Below are 25,507 nucleotides of genomic sequence, written 5' to 3'. Positions count from 1 at the left end.
TGGCTGAAATCAAACAGGGGATTTCTTTGCATCACATATCGCCCCCACAGTGACCTTACAGAGAAGAGTTTCCTGGGTTTAGGAATGAAGTTACTCTGCTTTAGTGTACTGTGATATATGTGAGGATGATAATATTGATGATAATAATAATGATAATCCAAATAATCATAACCATAACCATAATATTAATAACAACAGCAATAATAATAACACTAAAAACAATACATTGAAATTAAATAATAATATTAATATTATTATTGTTATTATTATTATTATTATTATTATTATTATTATTATTATTATTATTATTATTAATAATAATAATAACAATAATAACCATGTTGTTGATAAAAAAAATACTAATACTAATAATACAAAGAAATTAGATAATAACAATAATAAAATAATAATAATAATAATAATAACCATTATATTTATTAAAACAATAATAATAACAATACATAGAAATGATATGATAATAATAATAAAAAACAACAATAATAATAATAACCATAATCAACCCTAATGTTAATGAAAACAACAATACTAATAAAATAATAGCAATAAATTGAAATTAAATGATACTAACAACAACAATGTTAATAACAATACACAGCAATTAGGAAATAATAATAATAATAATAATTATTATTATTATTATTATTATTATTATTATTATTATTATTATTATTATTATTATTAATGAAGAGAAAAAATAAAAATAAACACCATACCTGCTAATGGTGAACCAAAAAAAATCACTAAGTAAATTGCAAAGTGTTTATTATTTGAGGAGACTATTTCAAGCTGGTTCAGCACCATGGACAGAGACAGACTGAACCTGGTTTAGAAGGGTTCTTATCAATAAACGGAGCTTTATAATTGCAACCTTGTTAAATTCATAAGGGTTTTTCAACCAGATTGATGTTTTGAGGTTGTCTGCAGGTTTGTAATTGATTAACCACTCCAAACTGATTTGTTTAGGGTTTTAATCAGATAACACTGATGATTCATCCGGCTTGCATTAGCTGACATTTTGTCCCTCCTTCCACAGAACAGCACATTCTAGTGATTAATTTGATGTTTTCCATGACATTTAAGAAAAAGAGCTAGTCACCAACAAAGTGCAAAAACTGATAAACATTGGCATACACAACAAATGCCACTAATTGCCTGGATTGCCTTGCCTAAGACGCGACCCAAGTCAGAGCCATTGGCAGTATTGAGGCAAGGAGCCTTTTTCATCCTTCCTGCCATCAATTAAGGACTTAATTTCACTGAAGCCAGACAGCGACTGCAGTCTAATTTCTCTATCACAAATGTCATTACTGGGCTGTTTGAACAGTAAATCATTTCACAGAATTGAAGCTGTTACTGCCTTTCAGTGCAAATGAGATACTACCAAGCAGCACAAAGAAATGCAGTGGTCAAATGACAAAAGTAATGAAGAAAATGCTAACTAGAGCGACGGCTGGAACGCAGTGAAGGATGTTTGTTAAGTATGCAAACAGCTATGGTTTTAATATGGGATAATGTGCAGCTGGTGGGAAAGGGGGGACAGGAGCTTACCTTGAAGTAGAAGGGTCCTACCTCATGTTAGAGTGGTTTCATTCCTCAAGTACAACCACCTTGCTGTACATTATCCTGATTTTAATAAGCCTTCTCACTAAAGACGCTGATAATTCTTCACAAATAGATGGTTTGGACTTGATTTTGATGATTCAAAATATTATTTTTCTTAAAAAATTCTTACTTATTCAGAATTATAAACTTCCTTTTGGGCTTTTTGTGCCGTTATCGAGAAAATGAGACAGGTCCACAGTTTGGAATCAAACCAAGGCCTCCCGCCCTTTCGTCTATACCCTCTACTATTTAAGCACTACACCAGACCGGTGCCCCCCAATGATTAACGTAAAGCCTTCTTTGAATTATAATTATCTGCTGCTATTAATCCTATTAAACTAAAGATTGCAACTGACCCTGAACTAACTGCAGCACCTGATTGAAATTGCCTGACCTGTTTGAGGGGGCGGCTGTAGCTCGTAGGCAGAGCAGGTCATGCGTTAATTGGAATACTGGAAGCTTGAATCTTGGCTCCTTTTAACTACATGTCAAAGTATCATTGGCATTCAAGTCATTCAAATCGTGAATAATTAGTTTATGATTTGTACTGCGTGGCAATTAAATAGAGTAAAGGTGTGTTTGTGAATGCTGTGTTAAGCACCTTTAAAGCTGAAAGAGCCACTATCTAAAGCTCCCCGGGGAGCTGATGATGAAACAGACTGATATTAACACTGATGCTTCTTTATGAGCTACAAAAGCAAAGAAGACTAACAGCATTGAGACTAACAATTTCTATATTGTGATTTTACACACCTGGAACTGCTGCAAGGGGGTACATGTGATCTATGATTGACAGCAACCTGATGAAATAGCCTTTTGAAGTTACTCTTCAGAAAATATTGACAAAATATGAATCCCATACGGAAGTGTTATAAACTGCAGTTCATTGAGCGTCCACTTGAGGCTGGTTGCAGAAGCACCAGAAACCACATACACACCCATTCAAAAAAGATGATCTTTACAGCAGAAATAAACATGTTTACAGCCTGGAACAAAAATTAGTTTAGATATGAGGGGCTCTTTTTATAACGGCACACACTGTACAAGGGGTGAATTTTTTTTTTAACTAAGTATTTTCAAAGATATTAAACGTGCAAGTTTTGCCTTAATAAGGACATGGCTGACTTGATTGGCGGGCACCCTTTAGCTGTTGGCGAAAAGGCTAAAGGCCTGCCTCTTTACCTCACACTAGCTTGGGCGAAGTTGGGTTGTTTTCAGCATTTCCAATCTGGCACCCGCTGATGATTGGCTTAAAAGCAGCATCCTACGTCCATTTATTATACAGTCTATGGTAACCAATTTGATGAAAGCAATTTTCCTAGCGTAAAATTAGTTTTTTGAAGGCTTATTATTACATTGCAAAGCAGCAGCGTGTTGAAGCTCCTGTGAGGAACTGTGTTTCTGTTGATTTTCAAAATTTTCAATTAAAAAAAGACGCGTTTACAGCCTGGTACAAAAAAACGTTTAGGTATGAGGGGCTCCTTTTATATCGGCACACACTGTACAAGGGGTGATTTTTTTTTTTAACTAAGTATTTTCAAAGATATTAAACGTGCAAGTTTTGTCTTAATAAGGACATGGCTGACTTGATTGGCGGGCACCCTTTAGCTGTTGGCGAAAAGGCTAAAGGCCTGCCTCTTTACCTCACACTAGCTCGGGTGAAGTTAGGTTGTGTTCAGAATTTCCAATATGGCACCCACCAGCGATTGTCTTCAAAACAGCGTCCTACGTCCATTTATTATACAGTCTATGGTAACCAATTTGCTGTTAGCATTTCCCCTAGCTTAAAATAAGTTTTTCAAAGGCTTATTATTACACTGCAAAGCAGAAGCGTGTTGAAACTCCTGTGAGGAACTGTGTTTCTGTTGATTTTCAAAATTTTCAATTAGAATAAGATGATCTTTGCAGCAGAAATAAACATGTTTACAGCCTGGTACAAAAAAACGTTTAGGTCTTAACGGCTTGAATTCTCTGTCAAAACAAGTAAGACCATACTCACACCAGAGACCATGTGACTCTAACGACTCACAGCTGACCCATCACCCTAACGACTGTCAGGAACTAGGCTAACGACCCCACTTAGGACCCTTTGTGACTCTTGGACACACCCACGACTGTTAGTGGCTTATAGCTTCGAGCTCTTCCCCAGTCTGGTCAGAACTGAAGAAGCCTTTTGGAGGAGAGGTGAATCAAGAATTTCTACCTGTCCAGTTGCCTTACGGATCAAGCTTTGGATTACCATGACCTGGATGACTGAGAACCTTCACAGACGTCTTAATAGCTAATTTCTCAGCACACTCTGTACCAGGGGTGAATTTTTTTAGAACACGACAGTTCAGAAGATATTAAGATTAAGAGTTTTGCCCATTTAAGGACATGACTGACTTGACTGACAGGCAAGAACACTAGCTATTGGCTTGGAGGCTCAAAGACCGCCTCTTTACCTCACACTAGCTCCACAGAAGTTAGCTTGAGTTCAGCATTTCCAATATGGCGCCCGCCAACGATTGGCTTCAAAACAGTGCTTCAGAAACAGACGGGTGGCGTCACGGATACTACGTCCATTTATTTACACAATATATGGAAATGTTCAGCAAAGAGTTAACACTTTGACCACAGGGGGCGCAAGAATTAATGCACACAGAAAGTTCCTTACTGGAGCTTTAAGTTTGGTACAGCTAGCACAAATCTGTCAGCCCATACTGTGTTCTGTTTACCGTCTTTACTTTTGCTTCACTGTTTTAATATCACTTTTGTTTGGCGCATTAAATGGGATGTTCATATCAGTGTTCTGTTATACAGAAATAACAGATTGTAGGATGCAGTTATCGACCAATGGAAACAGAATGCTCATCACAGCCATGTAACAGTGTAGTTAACAGCTCATATGAGGAGCTACTGCTTCATTTTGGGATAATAAAATGTCCCCATTCTGTTGGTAAGGGACTGTGACATGTAATTGTGATATTAGCATTGGGAAATAAAAGCACTATTTCAGAGCTTTAAACGGAAAGCATTAATATCCAAAGCAGCAGGACACCAACTGAGCCTTTCTCCCAGACAGGGGTTGAAACTAATCTATTGATTATAGTGCTGAATGTTTCAGTGGGAGGTGAAATGAGTTATTTCGGGCCCTGATGTGAAAGGAGTCAAAAGAAGAAGGAACAAAGGAAACAATACCTCCGAACAACAGGAGATACAGGTGTCCAGCACAGAGTAACAACACCTCACTGAGCATCCAGGCGGGGAGCAATGTGTGTGTGCTTTGTGTTTTTCTGGTTATGCATGTGTCCTGTGTGAGTGAACGAGGACAAAGAGTGAAGGGGGGGAAAAAAGGATTGGGAGTGACGAAGAGGCAGCTGAGGTGGTGCTTGAAGTCGATGAAGTGCCTTCTCTCTGGTGTCCTGGGGAGGCGTGGGTGTAATAGATTAAACTAGTATCTTGGGGCTCATCCTGCGGCTAACCCCTTCCTATTAAGAGTGGCAGCGCGAGTCTTTCACAGTCACTCCACTCTGCTGCAGTGTGGACAGGCCTGCTGGCAGGGCTCTCAGATGGCACTCCACTGTTGTGAGCACAGGGGGGATGGAGATGCTCCGAGGCAGCCAAGGACACAAACCGATGTGACTGATGGCAGCACAATAAAGTGAGCATCCCGTCTCCACAGTGTTAGGACCCCTGGTATTCAGAGGGACATCAAATGGCTCTCTGGGGCATGTAAGCTTTTTCTCGACTGTTGATAAGCTCATTGTCCGCTGCTTATGGCACAATGCTGGCTAGAGGTCTTTAGCATTCTTATGCATGGCCAAATTTCACTAAACTGTCAGTCAGTGATGCGCAGTGACCTAATAAAAAATCCTCTCATTCACAAGAGAGACATCAGGCCAGACTCGAACCACTGACTCATAATTGCTTATCTCAGAATCTCTGAGGATTTTTCACCCAGGAGTTGATTTGCATCCCAGAAATAATGTGAAAAGCTTATTGGGCATTGTTAGAACCATTACGACAACAGGCGAATCTTAAGCTGTTTTTTGACAGGCGCTGTCATGCAGGGTCAGGAGGTTTTTTGGCCTCACTTGAATAAAGCATGGGGAAATGTTACTATTTAAAGAGACATGCTGGCTCACTCCACTAAAATTAGAAACGTGTGATATTCTGGGCATCTCTAGCTTAGCTTTGATTTACTCTTGACAGGTGGCAAAAGTACACTTACACTTAAGTAGACAATACCTCTACAATAAAAGACTTGGAGTAGAAGTTTTAACACAGTGAAAGTTACAAGAAACATGCACAGGATCTGAAGCTTTGTTTTTAAGGATATTTCCGCTTGCTGTTTTCTGTGCAAAGCAAACCTCAGGTCATATTTCCATTACGCAAAACAGTGGGATAGGGGATGTCTTAAAAGGAACCTCACATAATAAGTCATGGCGGGGCATTTATGCAGTTACAGTGCGTTAAAAAAACAGATCAGATTCAAATCTGTTGGTCTCCTCTTGTAAACAGGAAACACCTGCATTCTGTGTTAAAGCAGACTTGAGGACATGTTGTGAATGAAAGCAGGAATGTGACACGTGATTGGTTTATCAGCTGAGCAACAATGAAGTTAAATTTCAGGACATAGAAGACTCTTTACAAACAGAGCAGGTCTAGACCCAACATCAAGACTGGATAAGATCCAGTCCCATCTTACAGACAGGACTCTGTCTGTAAGATGTCTGATCTCATCTTGAAACCACCTTGAGCATTGCACCTTGCAGTATTTAGCAAGTTACAGTGGCAAGGACAAACTTCCTTTAACAGGCAGAAACCTCCAGCAGGACCAGAATCATGATCCGTTAGACATCTGCTGAGACCGTGTTGGGGTTGGAAAGAGGGATAGAGGGAGATGAAGAGAGAGGGAGAGCGATGATAGGGATGAGACGGATAGTAGTAGTAGTAGTAGCAGCAGTATCTGATCATGATCATGATCATGAGCTGTGCTTAGAGATGTTCACTTGCAATCAGATGAACCAGGACACATCACCAATAAGACCCCAGATTTCCCCTCTCTCTGACATGGCATTGAGGATCAGTGTTTTAGCTCCACTCCTGCCTCTTCACCTCTCCCACATGGGGCGGCCCACGCGTGAAGTTATACTTTGAAAATGTATAAAACTGTCGTGTTTTTTTTAGCTACATGAATATAAAACATAACAATGTTAACCCAATAAGGTCAACAACATTTATTAAGCTGGGCTCCTTTTAACACTCCAAGATTTCCTGTCATGATTTCATCCTTGGGACTATAAGTTTACTATATCGGACACAAATGTTCTCAAGGGTCACATTTCCCCATTTTTTCTAGGTCTTAAAGTTGTTTTAAAGCTATTAATATCTGCCCTAAATAATATGGATAAGTCAAAGACTCCTGTTTTCAGTGTGTTTTTGTACTATCCATATAAGCTGGAAGATGGCTTGAGTATTGTTGAAAAATGAGCAATAACTTCCCCTGAATGCATCAAGGCTTAAATATAAATATTTGAGATATTTTTATTAAAGCTCCTCTGTGTTTTGTTTTTTTTAGCTGCTTATGAAACAGACTGAAATGAATATTGATGCCTATTTATGACACACAGAAGCAAACTAGACCATGAGCATCAAGATTGACAGCTCCAATATTGTACATTTTGATTTCTGAAACCGCTGTGAGAGGGTAGGTGTCAGACGAGACTATTGACGGCACACCATAGAAACAGATGGTTATTTTTTAAACCTTTTCCACATCATAAAATTCCCATTGAGTGATACATTTGACTGTTAAAAGACAGCAGGATGGGGCGCTGGTGGCCTAGCGGTCTCAGCACCCCACATACAGAGGCTATAGTCCTCGTTGCAGAGGTTGCCGGTTCAACTCTCGGCAGCAACCATTGACCATGCTACATGTCTTCCCCCACTCTCTACAGCTGTCCTATCATTAACATATCATATCATAAAAAAATAAAGCAGGATAAGAACAGCACTACTTACACAATCCCAGGAGAAGAACAGTACATAAATAAGAGGTATCACTTTGTCCACAGGGGGCGCCAAATTCAAGTTCCTCACAGGAGCTTTAAAATGTTGGCAAACAGAGCAAATAAAAAGAATACATCCAGCATAGCTACCTGAAAACCTTTCTTAATTACACTAAGTATGTGTTCATGCTGTTTCTTCCTACCTCTACTCTCAATGGATGAAACGTGAGAGGATTAAATGAGTCATAGGTGGTATTGTAAACACATAACGCTCTGGTTAAATAGATTTAAGGCTGCCCTGCTTATTGCAGATTAAATATTTACAGTATTTTTCACCCTGTTTAATCTTCAGCCTGTTCAGGTAACACTTGTGTTCAGCACAAACAAACGCTTTGTGTCTGCTAATGACTCGCCGCGCTGAGATAATGAATTCTTCAAAGGGGAAAGGCTAGATTCATCCTCCTCTGCTGGCAGGGAAAAACCCACCCCCTGTATTAGCGGTTGAGTGTCGCTGAGATTCGAGAAGAGTATTGAGCTCTGCTATTGTAACACCGAACTGAACACTCAAACAAACTGAGAACCTATTCAATATGCATATCATCCGGCTTCTCCCATCCCCGAAATAACCAGCAAGCTGAAAAAACAGCTGCGACGAACACTTTATACCATGCAGGGAGCAAGCTGTGGGGGAAGAGACCAGAAAGTATCAAGTGAGAAACAGCTTTATGGATTTGTTCTTATTATATCTGCCCATAAATCAACAAGCACACCCATTGTTCTGCATTCACACATAAGAGTCTGAAGATGTAAGGAGGTTTTAATGCGTGTGAAGTATGAAACTGTACCTGTGAGACTGTGATGCCTTGATTAGTCCCCTGTTCTAAATTAACAAATTCCCTTGGAACATAACGCGTTCAATTGGGGGGAAAAAAAAGTTCCTTCATTCAGTATCACTGCCAGTGCAATGAAGGTGCACATTTACATATCAAAGGGCGCTGCACCATGTCTAGAATTTCAAGTGTGTTCTGTTGTGATGTTGAAGAGCAGCAGCACTGACATGAGAGGAACCCGGTCTGTCCTCCTTACAAATTCCTCCGCTGATACACTTCCTTGTTGTGTCCGCAGGAACCCATAAAAGGTGCATAACAACTGGAGCTATAATGAGACACTTCAAACGTGTAATTGAACATGCAGAGGTGTACGCTACTTGTTTAAGCATAATGCATGTGTGGATACGGGTAACACTTACTCATACAGAGCTGGTTCTGAGCTCATAAGTAGGTCATCTTCCAGGAAGGGAGAGAAAAAAGCACAGTGAAACATGCAGTCAGAGAATGAATGGACGTTTTTTTTTTCTTCCAAGGAAATTTCCCCTATGGCCTCCAGATCTGATTTGATTCTCCCCAAGTCAAGCGTCGACACATTAGCACGTCTTCTCATTAACTCAGAGTTTCTCATTACCCCCTTCTGGCCCCATTTTATTCCTATTTAACAACAGATATCCTAGCCACACTTGGACTAGTCTGCGTCTCAGACACATTAAAAAACCCAGTCAAGCTCTTAACACGACTGTTTTGGACCCAAACCAGGATGTGTTAATTAATCTGGGAGTCGTACCTGGTAGTTAATCATATGGTTGTGCATGCATTGTTTCATAGGTGTCGGAAAAGGCTTCCCACTCCTCCGTCCATTAAAGAAATGAGCCATGTTTTTGCCCTTGGTGGAGCGTCTTTGTTCGTCTCTCAGTGAATTTCACATTTACGAGCTAAACCTTTCAGTGATGCGTGAAATACGTCTCATGGACTAGAATGACAAAAGCCTTTTCAAATCAGCCGAGCTCATTTTCATTAAGAGTTGAATGTTACTACAGATAATTTGATCCAAAGACCCCCCACACATTACTCTAAATGAAGAAGAGACTAAATACATCTTCTGGCAGTTATGTTGAAAACACCTCGTGCAGATAGCTAGAGAAAGAAACCCAGCTCAGGTTGTTGTCTGAGTCAGGGTTAATGTATCGTGAATGGGTGATTATGCAAGTTAGTATCCCTTCAGGGTGAGAAGATCCCTGCGCTTTGATTTAGAGACCTTGTTCACCTTGCTCACTATGGATTAACCTGCTGTGGCCCAGTGGGTAGTCGGCCCTCTATTAATCGGAAGGTTAGCAGTTCGATCCCAGCTCCAGCAGTCAATAATCAGCACCATTTTTCTGTCTTCATATCTCAATAAGGTTGAAAATGAAGGCTGTCTGTCTGTTCTATACACAGTCTATGATTTGAATGATCTTCTTACTCGTAATGTAGACGAGGGGCGGCTGTGGCTCAGTGGGTACAGTGGGGTGTCTATCAATTGGAAGGTTGGTGGTTCGATCCCAGCTCCGGTAGTCACATGCCGAAGTGTCCTTAAGCAAGACACTGAACCCCAAATTGCTCCTGTTGTTCAGCTGTGTGCGAATGTGTACGAATGCCATCCATCCATCCATCCATTTTCTTCCGCTTATCCGGGGTCGGGTCGCGGGGGTAGCAGTCCAAGCAAATTGACCCAGACATCCCTCTCCCCGGCGACACTTTCCAGCTCCTCCTGGGGATCCCGAGGTGTTCCCAGACCAGGCGGGAGATATAATCCCTCCACCGCGTTCTGGGTCTATCCCCGGGCCTTCTCCCAGTTGGACGTGCCCGGAACACCTCTAAAGGGAGGCGTCCGGGAGGCATCCTTATCAGATGCCTGGACCACCTCAGCTGACTCCTTTCGACGCGGAGGAGCAGCGGCTCTACTCCGAGCTCCCTCCGGATGTCCGAGCTCCTGACCCTATCTCTAAGGCCGAACCCAGACACCCTTCGCAGGAAACTCATTTCAGCCGCTTGTATCCGTGATCTTATTCTTTCGGTCATGACCCACAGCTCATGACCATAGGTGAGGGTTGGAACGTAGACCGACTGGTAAATCGAAAGCTTCACCTTCCGGCTCAGCTCCCTCTTCACCACAATGGTCCGATACAACGTCCGCATCACTGCTGACGCCGCACCAATCCGCCTGTGGATCTCACGCTCCATTTTACCCCCACTCGCGAACAAGACCCCGAGATACTTACACTCCCCCACTTGGAGCAAAGTCTCACTCCCCACCGAGAGAGAGCAATCCACCGTTTTCCGGCAGAGAACCATGGCCTCAGACTTGGAGGTGCTAACTCTCATCCCGGCCGCTTCGCACTCAGCTGCAAACCGCCCCAATGCCCGCTGGAGGTGTACGAATGAGATTAGCTAATACTGACGGCCTTACTAAGTAAGTAAGTAAGTAAATTTGATATAGTATAGCACCTAAAAATCACAAAGTGCTTCACAGGAAAATATCCAACACATTAAAAGAAACAGAACATAGCATAAATGAAACATTAGTCTGAACACAGTGAGTCGAAGGCGTGTTTAAATAAATGTGTCTTCACAAGTTTTTTAAAGGCGACAACAGAGACAGCTGAACGAACATTTACAGGAAGAGCCTTCCACAATGTTGGTGCCACCACTTCAAAAGCATGGTCACCTTTAGTTCTTAGACGAGGTCGAGGGACAACCAGCAAGCCCTGGTCAGAAGACCTGAGGGACCTACTGGTGAGGTAGGGGTGGAGCAGGTCGGCGATGTATTCAGGAAGCCTGACCATGCAGAGCTCTATACACAAAAACAAGAACTTTAAAATGAATCCTAAATTTAACTGGAAGACAATGTAGGGAAGATAGAATAGGAGTGATGTGGGTTGTCCGGCTGGACTTGGTCAACAGCCTTGCAGCAGCGTTCTGGACTAATTGAAGACGATGGAGGGACGACTTACTGAGGCAGGTGAAAAGTGAATTACAATAGTCTAGTCGGGATGAAACAAAAGCATGAATGACCATTTCCAGTTCAGGATGTGACACAAGTTTCGTAAATGGAAGAAGCATGACCGGGACAACTGTTTTATATGGTGATCAAAATACATCGACTGATCGAATATAACTCCATGATTTCTGAGTTTAGACTGGACAGCAGAAGAGAGGGAACCAATACACTGAGCAACCCTGGAAGCTATAGTATCAGAACCAACAATAAGGACTACAGTATACAGCTGCCTCTACCATCTGTGAGTGAATTTGTATGAATGGGTGAATACGACGAGTAGTGTAAAATAAATAAATGTAACACACTATCAGTGAAGTTAAAATATCATTCTGCTATTTTTTTTATAATTTACGTCTAACTGAGCATTTACATTGAGGCTAATGTTAGACAAGGTGAAGGGGACTTATGCTAAATATATTAATGGTGACATGTCTGTCCTCATTCAGCTCTCCTTCTTCTCAGAGCTAACATTTGACACATCCTTAGGCATAAATTAAGGTTTAAGTTTAAGTTACTTTGTAGTATTCAGCAGCTTAGAAATGCTCTATCAATCAATCAATCTTTATTTATATATCGCCAAATCCCAACAAATGTTACCTGAAAACTCTTTACAAACATATCAGGTCTAGACCGTACTCTATGTTCTATTATTAATAAAGACCCAACATCAAGACAGGATAAGATCCAGTCCCATCTTACAGACAGGACTCAGTCTGATCTCATCTTAATCCAACATGAGCAGAGCACTTTGCAGCATTTAGCAAGTTACAGTGGCAAGGACAAACTTCCTTTAACAGGCAGAAACCTCCAGCAGGACCAGACTCATGTTAGACACACATCTACTGAGACTGAGTTGAGGTTGGAAAGAGGGATAGAGGAGATAAAGAGAGGGATGATAGTGATGAGCCGGATATTATTAGTAGTAGGAGAAGTCCGGCACGTCCTTAGCAGCTGGAGCTCTAGCTAGCTATGTTGCTGTTGCTTGGATTGTGGGACAGGATGTTGCTCCATGACCTTCAGAGATGGTTGGGTTGCACTCCTCAGGCTCCTCTCACATTTGTGCCTAGTAGTGGGGTTGTGGTTCACTTATAATAAAGTATTTGACATAGACTGGTAGCAAGTAAAAAAGCTGAGGAATATGTTTGTAGACGCCAAAGAAATACTATCACACCACAATAATAATCCTGAAGTGAGGTTTCTACTTTGAAGCGTAAAAATAATATCTGAGAAATCATGATTCCTCTAGCTACAGTTAAGAAAACATGTTTACATTTGTAATTGATGCCCTTTTACAAAGAGAGCACTCAATTCAGCAGCAGAGAACATGAAATAATAATCATAGCAGGTGTGAAAACAAGGCTGCAGGTAGCTGTCCAACAGGGTGAAACAACAGGATTATAGAAACATCTCCTTTTTGACATTTTGGGCTGATTATTCATCCTCAAAATTAATTCATAATATATTTGCTTTGTTTTCTACCCAGGGTGCCTCGGTGCACTCCCTCTCTAAAAAAGTCTCCATTAGCAGAAGTTTTGCAGGGTGTGTTTTTCTCAATGAATACATTTCCCTGCTGCCTTGTTAGGTTGTGTAAACAACAGCTAGATAACCAGGATGTCACTGAGTAAAATGTATGTAATGCAATTATAGATAACAGCATAGAACGAATCAATGAGGGAATCACGTTCCTGCAAGCTAATGCTAGCTGTGGCTATCTCAGTGGCCTGCTTTCAGTTGAATTAGCTCTCTCGTTATAGCTGTCTAAAACAAAGTACCTCAGAGTTGTGATATTCTTTCTTATTAAGTCTGTTGTGGTGCTTTTATGTGTCGCAACTGCTTTCTGAGGCAGAGGGACAAGGCAAGGAACAAGTTTAGCTCAAATCTTGAAGTGCTATTAAACTAACATTGTTGAATCCAACTGCATCAAAGTGAAACTCTTCACGCTCAACTGTTTTAAATTTAAGGAATTATCTGCGCTAAGTCGTTTGTCAAATGAGACCCCAGGATGCCAGCTGTGCCTTCTGATTTATGTCAGGAGTTTAAAGCCCTTGTGTGTGTGTGACGAGAGCGTATCCCCATCACACTCCCAAAAGTCCCTGTCTCGGGCAAGCTGAGGATTACATGAAAATTAGACAGTTATAAAGGGTGAGAGCGGGGGCCTCTATCCTGATTGTGGTGACGCACATGTAGAGATGGAAAGCCGTGCGTCTCCTCGTCCCCCTTGGGACTCTGGCTAATGAGGCCTGGTTTATACCTCCTGCTGTCCACCTCCTCAGCATCACCTCCCATCTTCCTCCACCTGTGCACACATTGCAGCTGATGTATGCACGCTTTGCTACATGCTGGGGTTCAGACACGATGATGTACAAATGGGCCTCTTATAAGGGATTCACTTATTTGCAAGTTATTTGCAACTCTTTCCTCCTATCAGTAGGGATGTAAGGATATATGAAAAGACGGTAACAAATCGGTACAAATAAGGGTGGATTCAAATCGATTCAACAAAATTTGCATTGCTATATTATTTATGATAGGACAGCTGAAGAGAGACAAGAAACGTGGGGAGCAGAGAGGGGGGAGGACATGCAGGACATTGTTTTTGACTTGTGGACTGAACTGTGTGTCAGTTTTTAAAGTGAACTGTATCATTCAGAAGCACGGTGGTGTCGTTATTAACATCACAGCTGCAGAAGGAAGCAGGAAGACACCGCGGTAGCTTAACTATGGTGTGCCGAAAGGGACAAAATATCATGTGATTAAATAGAAAATGTAACATTTTGGATCTGTTTGGTTACACTTACAGCCATTATTAATACAGATAAACAACCGTTATATATAAATCACCTCAACCACAACATAACAGGTAGATTCTTTAAAGTTTATGGTTTCAAAATTATTATTTTTAGAATTATGGAAATAAAATGCAGTGGAAGTTTATGGAAGACTTTTTTTTCTTCTTTAAGTTATATTTTTGGCCTTTTTGCCTTTATTGGATAGGACAGCTGGAGAGAGACAGGAAATGTGGGGAGTAGAGAGCGGGGGGAGGACATACAGGAAATGGTCGACCGGCAGGGAATCGAACCGGAGACCCCTGCGACTGCAGCCTCTGTACGTGGGGCGCTTAGACCGCTAGGCCACCAGCGCCCCATGAAAGACATTCTTGACATGATCAAACAAAAAAATATATCCAAGCGACCCATATGTGAGAATTGAAATATAATAGTAATTATTTAAATTTTGAGTTCAATCCAGTTTTCTTGAAAAACGTTAGAGAATTGTGAGTGAATCAAATCGTGAACCAAAAATCGGGATTTGAATAAGGGATGTAAATTTCAGATTTCCGTGCTTTTTTTTTTACGTCACAACGCCATCCGGTCTGTAACAGAAGTCAGAGCTTGGAGCTTGTTCAGCCCATAGACTGTATAAAATACAACTCAACCCCTCCTCCGTTTTTCATTCCCTGCACACGTGTGCTAACAAGGAGCTTAGAAGGGAGGCATGCTAGTTGTAGGCTGACTTCATAAACACACAGGTCGGTTTTACTCCCCACGTCTGCAGATTTGAAGATCAAGTGGATGATTTTTATTTTTCATGGTAAAGTGCTAGCGCTAGTTAGCATAGCCACATAGCTACATGTTCGTAGCTGTGTACCAAGACACACGTCGACATACTGACAAATAAAACAACAAGAAACACTAAATCTGTGACCAATGGTTCAAAAAGGTCCTGCTGCAGGCTGCCTCTACGTTAGGATCAGATTCTGGATCAGACTCAGAGGGTCGAAGTAACGCGGGTCTGTGAGCAGCCGTGTATATTCAGCCAACATGTAAACATTAGATCAACGCACTGGACAGCCGAGGCCACATCCACTTCCTGAGGGGGCGTGGTCAGAGAGCTCATTCTCATTTAAAGGCACAGACACAGAAAACAGCCTGTTCTGAGCAGGGCTGAAAAAGAGGGGTTTACAGGCAGACCAAAATCTGATTTCAAAGTGTTTTTTTGAGCAATAAACTTGAAAGACATATTTTGGGGACCTCTTAGACCAATATATTTTGATGAAAAAGAGCGTTATATGTCACCTTTAAGTACCCAAACTCCACATAATGTGAATGTTCTGATTACTTTTGCGTTTAATTTTGAGTCTGAAGCTCACAGTTTGAGAAGAAAAGTACATTGAGTCCCTTTTGAAGCCAATTCCAAGCAATCCACAGGAGCCAGCAGGAGGCTCAGTAAATCAGAATAATGACTGCTGTAAATTTGTGCTCATTTTGTCCTTGTAACTTGGAGGGAAATCTCTGAGTTTGATTGTAGGGATCGGTATTTGAATGGCACCTGCAGTGAGTTTAGTTTTTTTCCCCTATGCAGGACTGTTGCTCCGGGGGAGTCTGGTCGTCTCTCAGTGTTGTCACTTCTTGAAAAGATTGAAAGGGACAGAGTGTATTTCCCATTGAAGGATCTTATAGCTGTGCCCAGCCAGTTGCATCTGGCGCACTGTAATCAAACCAATCATGGTGGTTGATGGTCAATGATTGCTTTCAGATTGGCTTGCCTTCACATAGCTCTCTCCTTTTTTTTTTTTATCTTTTTACGGACACCTGCTGTAGCAGCGAGACTGTGAAACCATGGAGATGGAGGAGAGGCTGAGCGCTTGGGAAGCATCTGCTATCACTGTGAAATCACCATCGCACAGCCTCTGGTCATTTCTGGTGGTTGGACTCTGATTAGACCGCTAATTCATGTGCATTTAATTTAGACAGATGACTGGTCATATTTATCTTGTATCACAAAAAAAATAATTTTCTGCCTCCTGCAGTTCACCACCTCTCCTCGCACAATCACTGTCTCTTTACATAAGCGCGTTATGCAGTGCTATTACCAGCTGTTTGCACTTGGTGTCTCTTGGAACAGAACGCCACAGAAGCCCAAAGTCCTGGAGCTGGAAGATAGTATTGCTGCCATAGCGGTAACATGTTAGTCAATTTGAAATACACAGAAAGGAATGTCTCTCATGTGACTGCAGGGCCAGCAGAGCGTGAACAACTGCAAGCTCGCCAAGTACGCTCGGTCACACATGAGAGGGCAGGAGACAGGCAGAAGTACGAGCATGGGTGTCACCGCTGTCGGATGTTTACACCTCAGCTGCAGACACGGGGAGGATGCAGATTCCTCCCCTCGCCTTTTTTTCACTAATTGACCCTGAGCTGATGTGTCAGAGACTTGAGGAGGTAGAACATATGAACCCCTGAGCTGTTGATGGGAGGACGCCTGTAAGGGGGTGTGCTTCTGCTGAACCTGTTAAGAGCAGCTTGACTTCCTCACGCTCTGGGGAGGAGATATTAACCTGGTCAGGAACTACTGTGGGCCTCTCATGGAAGAGGTTGCATTGAACTATTGATTTCTATGTGTGCCTTTTATTGTTCACAACATACATCACATGTGGAGGTATAATAATAATAAAATAATAATTGATCGGATTTGTATAGCGCTTTTCATGGTACTCAAAGTCACATTACAGAAAAATAAAAATAAAGCAAACAAATAAAACAGAACAAAGACAGAGGAGGGAAGGAAGTAGAGGTTATGTGTTGTATGCTTTTTTGAACAGGAAAGTCTTGAGGTGGTTTTTAAATGATTGAAGTGAGTCAGAGTTGTGTGGAGGGAGGGAGTTCCAGAGAGTTGGGGCAGCAATGGCAACTTGGGCATGGTGATAGAGGACAGGAGATTGGCATCTGATGATCTGAGGCGGCGAGATGGGGAGTGGCGTTTGAGGAGGTCAGTCAGGTGTGAGGGGGCGAGGTTATTGAGGACTTTGTAGGTGATGAGCAGGATCTTGAAGTGGATTCGGTGCTGTATGGGGAGCCAGTGAAGATGCTGTAGGACTGGTGTGATGTGGGCTCTGGAGTGGGAGTGGGTGAATAACCGGGCAGCTGAGTTCAGGACATATCGGAGTTTTTGGAGGTCAGTGGAGGGAAGGCCGCAAAGGATGCCTTTGCATGAGTCCAGTCTGGAGGTTATGAAGGCGTGAATGAGGGCAGCAGAGGAGGAGAGAGATGATCTGAGTTATATGTTTGCTTCTTTCCCTCTGCGGCACAAGGAGTTGTAAATGGTACAATTTAAATGTGTTTTTGAGTGACAAAGCAAGCATTTGATGACGCAAACACTGAAATGTGTCAATGCTAATGATGACAGCTGATTGCTGCTACTTAACCTTGAAAATGTTAACATAACAAAACTGAACTGAGGGCATCAAAGCTGATGCTCATGCTTAATTATTCCATCCCTCAAGTGCTCTTAATGCACACAGGATCGACACAACAAAGAGAGTAATTTGAAGCACGTCGTTGACCATGACACAAGCATGATGAGGGAATATACTCTTGCATTAAAAGCAGCTTTTTTATTTCTCTCTCTGTGTTTTTTCTTCTTCTTCTTCTTCTCCAGCCTTTGGATTTTGAATCCAAGAAGGCGTACACCTTTAAGGTAGATGCCTCCAATGCTCACCTGGATCCACGATTCCAAAGCTTTGGGGCCTTCAAAGACACAGCCACAGTGAAGATTAACGTTCTGGATGTGGATGAGCCCCCGGTGTTCAATAAGCCCTCCTATGTGATGGATGTGTACGAGGACACACCCGCGGGCACCATCATCGGAGCGGTGACGGCACAGGATTTAGATGCCAGCAGCAGCCCAGTCAGGTAAAGTTGAACTCCTCTGTCTAGAATATATACACTTTACACCTTAGTGTCAGTGTGTTGTGTTAGAATTTGGTGTGATATGAAAATGCATCTGTCACAAAGATCTTTGTAACTGTATAAGTCAATCCAAGAAACATCTATATGTTGTAAGCACTCACTACTTCTGCTTAATTCAGGATAAAACGCCATATTTGCAAATATTTGAAGACTTTTTTTGGGTTTGATTTGCATTTTTTTTTTATGTTGGGTTATTTCTTTATATATTTTTTTAGGCTTTATAGAGAATAACACATGAAGGGTTAATTTTAAATCCAGCTTTCTTATAGATTGAATCCCCTGTACAATCATTTGTTAGGAAAATCCATCAAAACTACCAAACTGCTCATTTACAAACTTCTTCCATGAACTTCAAATCCTCCTGATATTACTCAAAACGTCTGTCTTACCCTGAAATAAATACTCATATATTAAATGAAGTGGGCCTGAATCTGAACCCACATCTTCATCTTGAGAGGATTTTCTATTGAACCAAATATCCTGCAAGGATAAAAGAGCTGAAGGGAGAAGTAGTGTGATAGCGCGGCCACTGATTGAAGGTTTTAGAACCCTAATCCATTCATCAATGTCTCCAGTCCACATTCATCAATGTCATCATGGCTTTAATCTGGAGAGTATTGTCAGTTTTACTCATCAGTTTGAGGACTAATCAATCTATGTAGAACATTTGACATTGTCATGTAAAATCCTGCTGGCGTCATCTCTTGGCAGCGCGGGACGTGTTGGTGACGGTGTGCAGCGGGGACGATGTTATAACGTTATTAGTGGCTGTGGATTTGCATATCTTAAGCCTCTATCTGCACCATGAAAAGGAGAGAGATATCTGAACTCTCATTATTATAAAGCATATATCATCTGACTTTACTTTGATTATGGCTGATGAAGCTAAGTCCTGCACAAGAAGCTAAAAAATGTGATGTTACTGATGTCCAGTTTTTAACCTTTTGGTCTCCTCGCCAGATTTGAATGCAAAGAAAATCAGGTTTCTCCTCTGTATCTCATGGTTAAGAAGATCTCTGAGACTTTTTCAATCTCCATTGATTCTCAGATCTTGCTTAAAAAAATATTAATTTTATTGCATCCTGCCCATCAATTTTAAACGGCACTCTAAACGGCACTTTAAAGCTCCTGTGAGCATTTTTTAGCTGATTAGGAAACAGACTAACAACAACACTCATGTCTCTTTATGAGCTACAAAAGCAAACAACATCATCAGCATAACGCCTGAGTCTTTCTCTGTAGTTATTTTTAATGTCTGAGACAGCAGGTGGGGGGTAGGTGTCAGCCAAGAGGGGATTACCTGCTGAAACAGCCTTTTTTTTAACATTTCCAGGGCAAAGATTTCAGATGAGTCATACATATAAGTGTTAAAATAGAGCAAGAGGAGACTTTGTGAAAGACACTACTTGCACATGTACAAAACAAGATGGGAAATAAAAAGAGGGGCTTGTTTTGTCCACAGGGGGCACCAAAATCAACAAAAACAGGAGCTTTAACTGTTCGAAGAAAAGATGATTAAGAAGAACTCTGAGACTTTTCAATCTCCGTTGATTGTCAGATCTTGCTTTAAAAAATATTAATTTTATTGCATCCTGCCCATCAGTTTTAAACGGCACTCTAAACGGCACTTTAAAGCTCCTGTGAGAATTTTTTAGCTGATTAGGAAACAGACTAACAATAACACTCATGTCTCTTTATGAGCTACAATAGCAAACAACATCATCAGCATAACGCCTGAGTCTTTCTCTGTAGTTATTTTTAATGTCTGAGACAGCTGGTGGGGGGTAGGTGTCAGTCAAGAGGGGATTGCCTGCTGAAACAGCCTTTTTTTTAACATTTCCAGGGCAAAGATTTCAGATGAGTCATACATATAAGTGTTAAAATAGAGCAAGAGGGGATTTTTAAGGAAAGACACTGCTTGCATATGTGCAGAACAAGATGGGAAAAGAAAGAGGGGCTTGTTTTGTCCACAGGGGGGTGCCAAAATCAACAAAAACAGGAGATTTCAGTGTTCAAAGAAAAGATGATTAAGAAGAACTCTGAGACTTTTTCAATCTCCGTTGATTGTCAGATCTTGCTTTAAAAAATATTAATTTTATTGCATCCTGCCCATCAATTTTAAACGGCACTCTAAACGGCACTTTAAAGCTCCTGTGAGCATTTTTTAGCTGATTAGGAAACAGACTAACAATAACACTCATGTCTCTTTATGAGCTAGAATAGCAAACAACATCATCAGCATAACGCCTGAGTCTTTCTCTGTAGTTATTTTTAATGTCTGAGACAGCTGGTGTCAGTCAAGAGGGGATTACCTGCTGAAACAGCCTTTTTTTTTAACATTTCCAGGGCAAAGATTTCAGATGAGTCATACATATAAGTGTTAAAATAGAGCAAGTGGAGACTTTTAAGGAAAGACACTGCTTGCACATGTACAGGAGAAGATTGGAAAATTAAAAGAGGGGCTTGTTTTGTCCACATGGGTCGCCAAAATCAACGAAAACAGGAGCTTTAACTGTTCAAAGAAAAGATGCATTTGTAGGTTATCCCTTTATGTGTTACTAGAGCTTAAAATATTCCAGTTTTTGCATTTTATATCAAGATACATCAGAATCAGAAATACTTTATTTATCCCAGTGAGGGAAATTCAGTCATTACAGAGCTCTTATAAACAGTATGTAAGAAGAAAGTCAAAATATGAATCGAAGAAGGAATAAAATAAGATACAAATACGAATAAAAATAAAGTATATGCAGAAGCACAAAATAGTTTGAATTGGCCATGTACAAAAGCACTGGGAAATTAAGGATATACTGTATATACAAGGATGTTGAAGTGGCAGATATATTGCACAGTGTAGTGCACTGTTATTCCACAGAGTGCAGGATATTGTTCAGTGATCACAGGGAGGAGTTGTACAGTCCGATGGCCACAGGCAGGAATGACTTCCTGTGGCGGTCTGTGGTGCATTTAGGGGGAATGAGTCTCACACTGAATGTGCTCAAGCACGTTGTAGAGAGGATGGTGGATGTTGCCCATGATGGCGTGGAGCTTTGACAGAGTCCTCCTCTCTGTCACCACTGTCAGAGAGTCAAACCCCACCCTGACAACATCACTGGCCTTGCAGAGGAGTTTATTCACTAACCCCAGCACACCACAGCAAACAGGATAGCACTGACCACCACAGACTCATAGAACATCCTCAGCATTGTCCTGCAGATGTTGAAGGACCTCAGCCTCCTCAGGAAGTAGAGGCGGCTCAGGCCCTTCTTGTAGACGGCTTCGGTGTTCCTGCCCCAGTCCAGTTTTTTGTCCAAGTACAACCCCAGGCACTTGTAGTCCTCCACACTGGCCCCCTGAATGGAAACAGGGGTCACTGGTGTCTCGCCAACATACACCTTTAACACCTTGCTTAATGGCGAGCATGTTTGTCTCATATTAACCAGTTATTGTTTAATTAACACTTAAAACCAATTTATTCAGCACAACATTATTCTGCAGGGCCATTCACTAACTTTTTGCAAGAGTAACATTTGAATATTTACTTTCTGAGAGTTGGGAAGTTGGTACTCATGAATTTTCAGTTTTGTGATGCTTACATTTTTACTTCTTGTAATTTCAACAAGCAGACGGAAGATAGATTTTATAGAAACACTCAGAGTTTATGCCCTCTAGTTACTGTATGTATCCCAGCATAATAAGCAATGAATCATCGCTTTATATTGACTTTATTAAAATCAGATGTGGACCCAAGACTCATGCACCATTAAAACGAGTTAATGTTGAATAGATGTAGCTTAAAACTTAATGTTACACAGTGTTCCTACATTGAGAGGCCAACTGTTCCTGAAAGCTTTTATTACATGAGGTGTTTATGTGAAGTTTTATTTTCTGGGTTGAATTATTTTACTGTTCAATCAGAATAACTACTAGCACCATCTTAATTGGTGGAAACGCTGGAGTCCTGTGTTGCACACTGTCTGCTGGTGTTGTTTCAGCCTGCCAGAGGACGTAATTGAGAGGACACTGAAATGGATGTGTTGTGTTTCTGTCTGAATTCTTTAGTGCAGCTTTTGTGGCTGGACTTGAAGTGGACTGCGTTACATCCAAGTTGGCTGTCCTTACCCACATCCTGAATTAGCTCCACAGCTGTTTGTAGTTCATGCTTGGTGTAGTGTTTCACTTATCTTGGGCTAGATTAGAGGAGGAAAAAAAAACCCAGATGGTTTTCCCTGCCTCAGAAATTAAGTTTGAACATAAAATATTGAAGAGATTGAATGAGTTCAAAGTCAATTAAACATCCCAGCTGATAAAAACATTGTTGTATACAGCTCTGCAGAGTAATACAAAGAAACTGCTCTTCTTTGTATACTCTTGTTTAATTCCTCCATTAAAATTAACCCTCTAGTGTTGGATTGATTTACACTGAACTCATCTTATAAAACTAAATTCATAGCATAACAAAATGTCCATAAAAGTAAAGGTTCTAAATCATCTCACAAGACACTGTGCTGCAGACCACTGGGCTCTCCTCTGTTATTACCAGGTGGGACATTCAAACATCGCTTTTCAGTTTTATAGTTCTGACATGCTTGACTCAACTTCTGATTTATACTCGGGGCAAGTCACTCCTTTTATTTCTCAATCTCTGCCCACTGTACACCCACTCCCTCTCTCTTTCTCTCTCTCACACACACACACACACACTCACTCACACTCACGCTATCCTGTATTGCACCATAAAGCGTGAGTGGTAGATAACAATAGACCATCATTGACAAAGACAAAAGAAGTGCATTCTTAAAAAATGCATGAGCACCATTTTGTCAAAATCTACTCCAGAGGTTATTTTTTGCTCAGGCACATTGCTTCGGTAGTACAGTTCTTGGAAGTAATGGTGGAAAACACCTGTTGCACGGACACAGAGGTTGTTTTATTATGAATATTTCATCCCCAAAAGACATCAAAACAATGGAAGAAGCTGAGATTTGTTCAACACATGAAAAAAAAAAAAAAAAAGCTAATGCCCTCTATTCTGTGGATCTCCACTTTGTCTCCTGCACTTTAAATATTCATCAATACCACGTCTGACATTCTTTATTTGTGAGCTTTCAGAGAGCGGCCTTGCACTCCTCACTTTAAAACAATAGACCCAATGACCCATCATGCATAGGGAATTATGCTTTTAGACTTTAGACTTAACTGATTCTGCTATTTAGCTGTATAGCGCTGAGTTATCTGTAGCTGCAGGACACAAAAGGGCGCCATGAATACTGCATTGTTGCTGGATTCTAAAGAGCCTCTTAAAGTTAGGATGAGTTTTGAAGAGTGAACTTTTGGCCCAAGTCTTAAATGCATATTCCACAAATCACAAGACACTGAAGAGGGAACGTTGGTCATGAACTTTGGAACATTTGCTGTTTCACACCATGAACTCTTAAGACCAACAACCATAGAATGTAGATACAAGAGCTTTTACTTCTCCTTATATTACCTTGCATATTTTGTGTAATGTTCTCCGGACTGAATTAAACTGGCGGTTCAAAGAAGGAGATAACGCCGTAATTAATTTCCCTATCTCCCCTTCTCAGCACTGAGTTGGGCTTAAGGAGACTCTTTAGATCTGTGATTTCTTTTTCACAGCTGTTGATGAGCTCTTTTCTCCTCGCAGATAGCTACAAGATTGATCCAATTACAAGTGAAACATTTCAGATGTTTTCCATCTGGCATAAATACAAAAAAATGAAGTTTCTGAAACATTTCTTCCATTAAGCTTTTTTAGATTGCACAGAAGTGTTTGGGTAAGGTTTGTTGTCAGGCTTCAAAACATTCATGCACTTTGATTTCATCTGTAATATTCCATTAAAAGGAAGCCTCTCTAACCAGTAGGCCATACTGAGAGTGAAACATATGCTTTGGTATCAGCTTGACTCCAATAATACCCCCCCCCCCCCCCCCAAAAAAAAGCGTTTTGCCCTGAGGGAAAATTGCAAACCATTGATCTTTTGAACTCTTGATGGGAGTTTTGGCTGTAATATTTATCAAAGAGACTCACTCTAAACTTTTTTGACATGATCATGTTCTCTTCAAGGCTGCATGCAACACAGAGTTAAAGGGAAGACGTAGACAAATCAAAATTGAAAGAGAAAATTTGATGGGACCAAAAGCTTGTAAAAAACAGAATCCAGCTGAAGTGGTTCTGTTATCACTCTCATTACATTTAAAGAGTTCAGGGTTTGATCGTGGGCTAGGTCTGTTTTTCTTCATGAGTGAGTCACGACCAGTTTGAGGCTTCATTGTATGAAAACACAAGCATGTTAAATATTAATGAGGAATCGCCTTTTTAAGATCAAATAGAAAGAAAAAAACATCACGATGGTGGCCTAGAGAGGATGTCCTTCATGCGGCTGAAACCCAAGAGAAATCAAGCATCTGTCCTGTTGAAGTGCTTGTGAGCAAGGCACTGAACCCCTCCCCCCCCAAAACCTCTGACCTCCCAGTGAAGGCGAACAAAAGACAGCAACATATTTTCCCCAGTGGGAACTCCACAAAATTATTAATGAAAAAAATAGCCTTTAAGATCAAAAAGCATGGCATGATGAATGGCGCTGTCAGTGGCATGCGGTTCACTTTCAGATCTCTTTTGTGTTTCATAGTTTGCATTCAGAGCGACTGGCCAAGACCAAAGATGTGTTTCTCTGAGAGGACGCCGTACCCTCTGTTCTCAGACACTGAACCAACATTTTATGCCTCTTGTAGTTCGTCGGCCGTGAGAGATTGATACGGTTTCAGCAGTGCCGAAAATTCATTTATGCTCCCACGAAAAACGTCTGCTCAGCATGGCCGAAGTACATGTGCCCCATTACTGGATTGGAATGCATGTGCGATCCTCAGCACATTTTCTGGAAATGACCATTCAGAATGAGTAATGAAGGCTGCGCCAACATTATATTACACCTAACTCATATACATGAGCCCAGAGGGGGGAATCAGTGTGCTTTAATTCCCTGGTTTATGTTGGGAATGGGTGCCATTAAACAAACATTTTCTTTCAGGTATTCCATCGACTGGAAGAGCGACTTGGACAGCTACTTTGACATTGATCCGGTGGAGGGGACGATTTCAACAAACGAACTCCTCGACAGGGAGAGCATCGCCCAGCACAACATCTCGGTGGTGGCGACAAAACTTAGTAAGTATGACGACAAGTTTGATTACGAAAGACGTAGGTGACGGCGTCCTTCCCCTTGCCATAATCTGTGTGAAGGATTTAAC

The 25,507-nt window shown here is 41.2% G+C and overlaps 1 protein-coding gene across 1 annotated transcript in view; it reads left to right on the top strand.

Moving 5' to 3' along the window:
- The window catches only part of LOC117828881 (cadherin-12-like), an 84,418-nt gene that overhangs the window by 35,455 nt on the left and 23,456 nt on the right, over positions 1–25,507 (top strand). Inside the window, exons 6-7 of the mRNA XM_034706249.1 lie at positions 17,925–18,178; positions 25,288–25,424. Of these exons, the coding sequence (XP_034562140.1) occupies positions 17,925–18,178; positions 25,288–25,424 (391 nt within the window). The remainder of the gene's footprint in view (positions 1–17,924; positions 18,179–25,287; positions 25,425–25,507) is intronic.

The sequence above is a fragment of the Notolabrus celidotus genome, chromosome 17 (assembly GCF_009762535.1).
Source record: "Notolabrus celidotus isolate fNotCel1 chromosome 17, fNotCel1.pri, whole genome shotgun sequence".
NCBI classification, from domain to species: Eukaryota; Metazoa; Chordata; class Actinopteri; order Labriformes; family Labridae; genus Notolabrus; species Notolabrus celidotus.
Note: the sequence above shows the minus strand (reverse complement) of the source record. Positions and strands in the feature narration are given on the sequence as shown.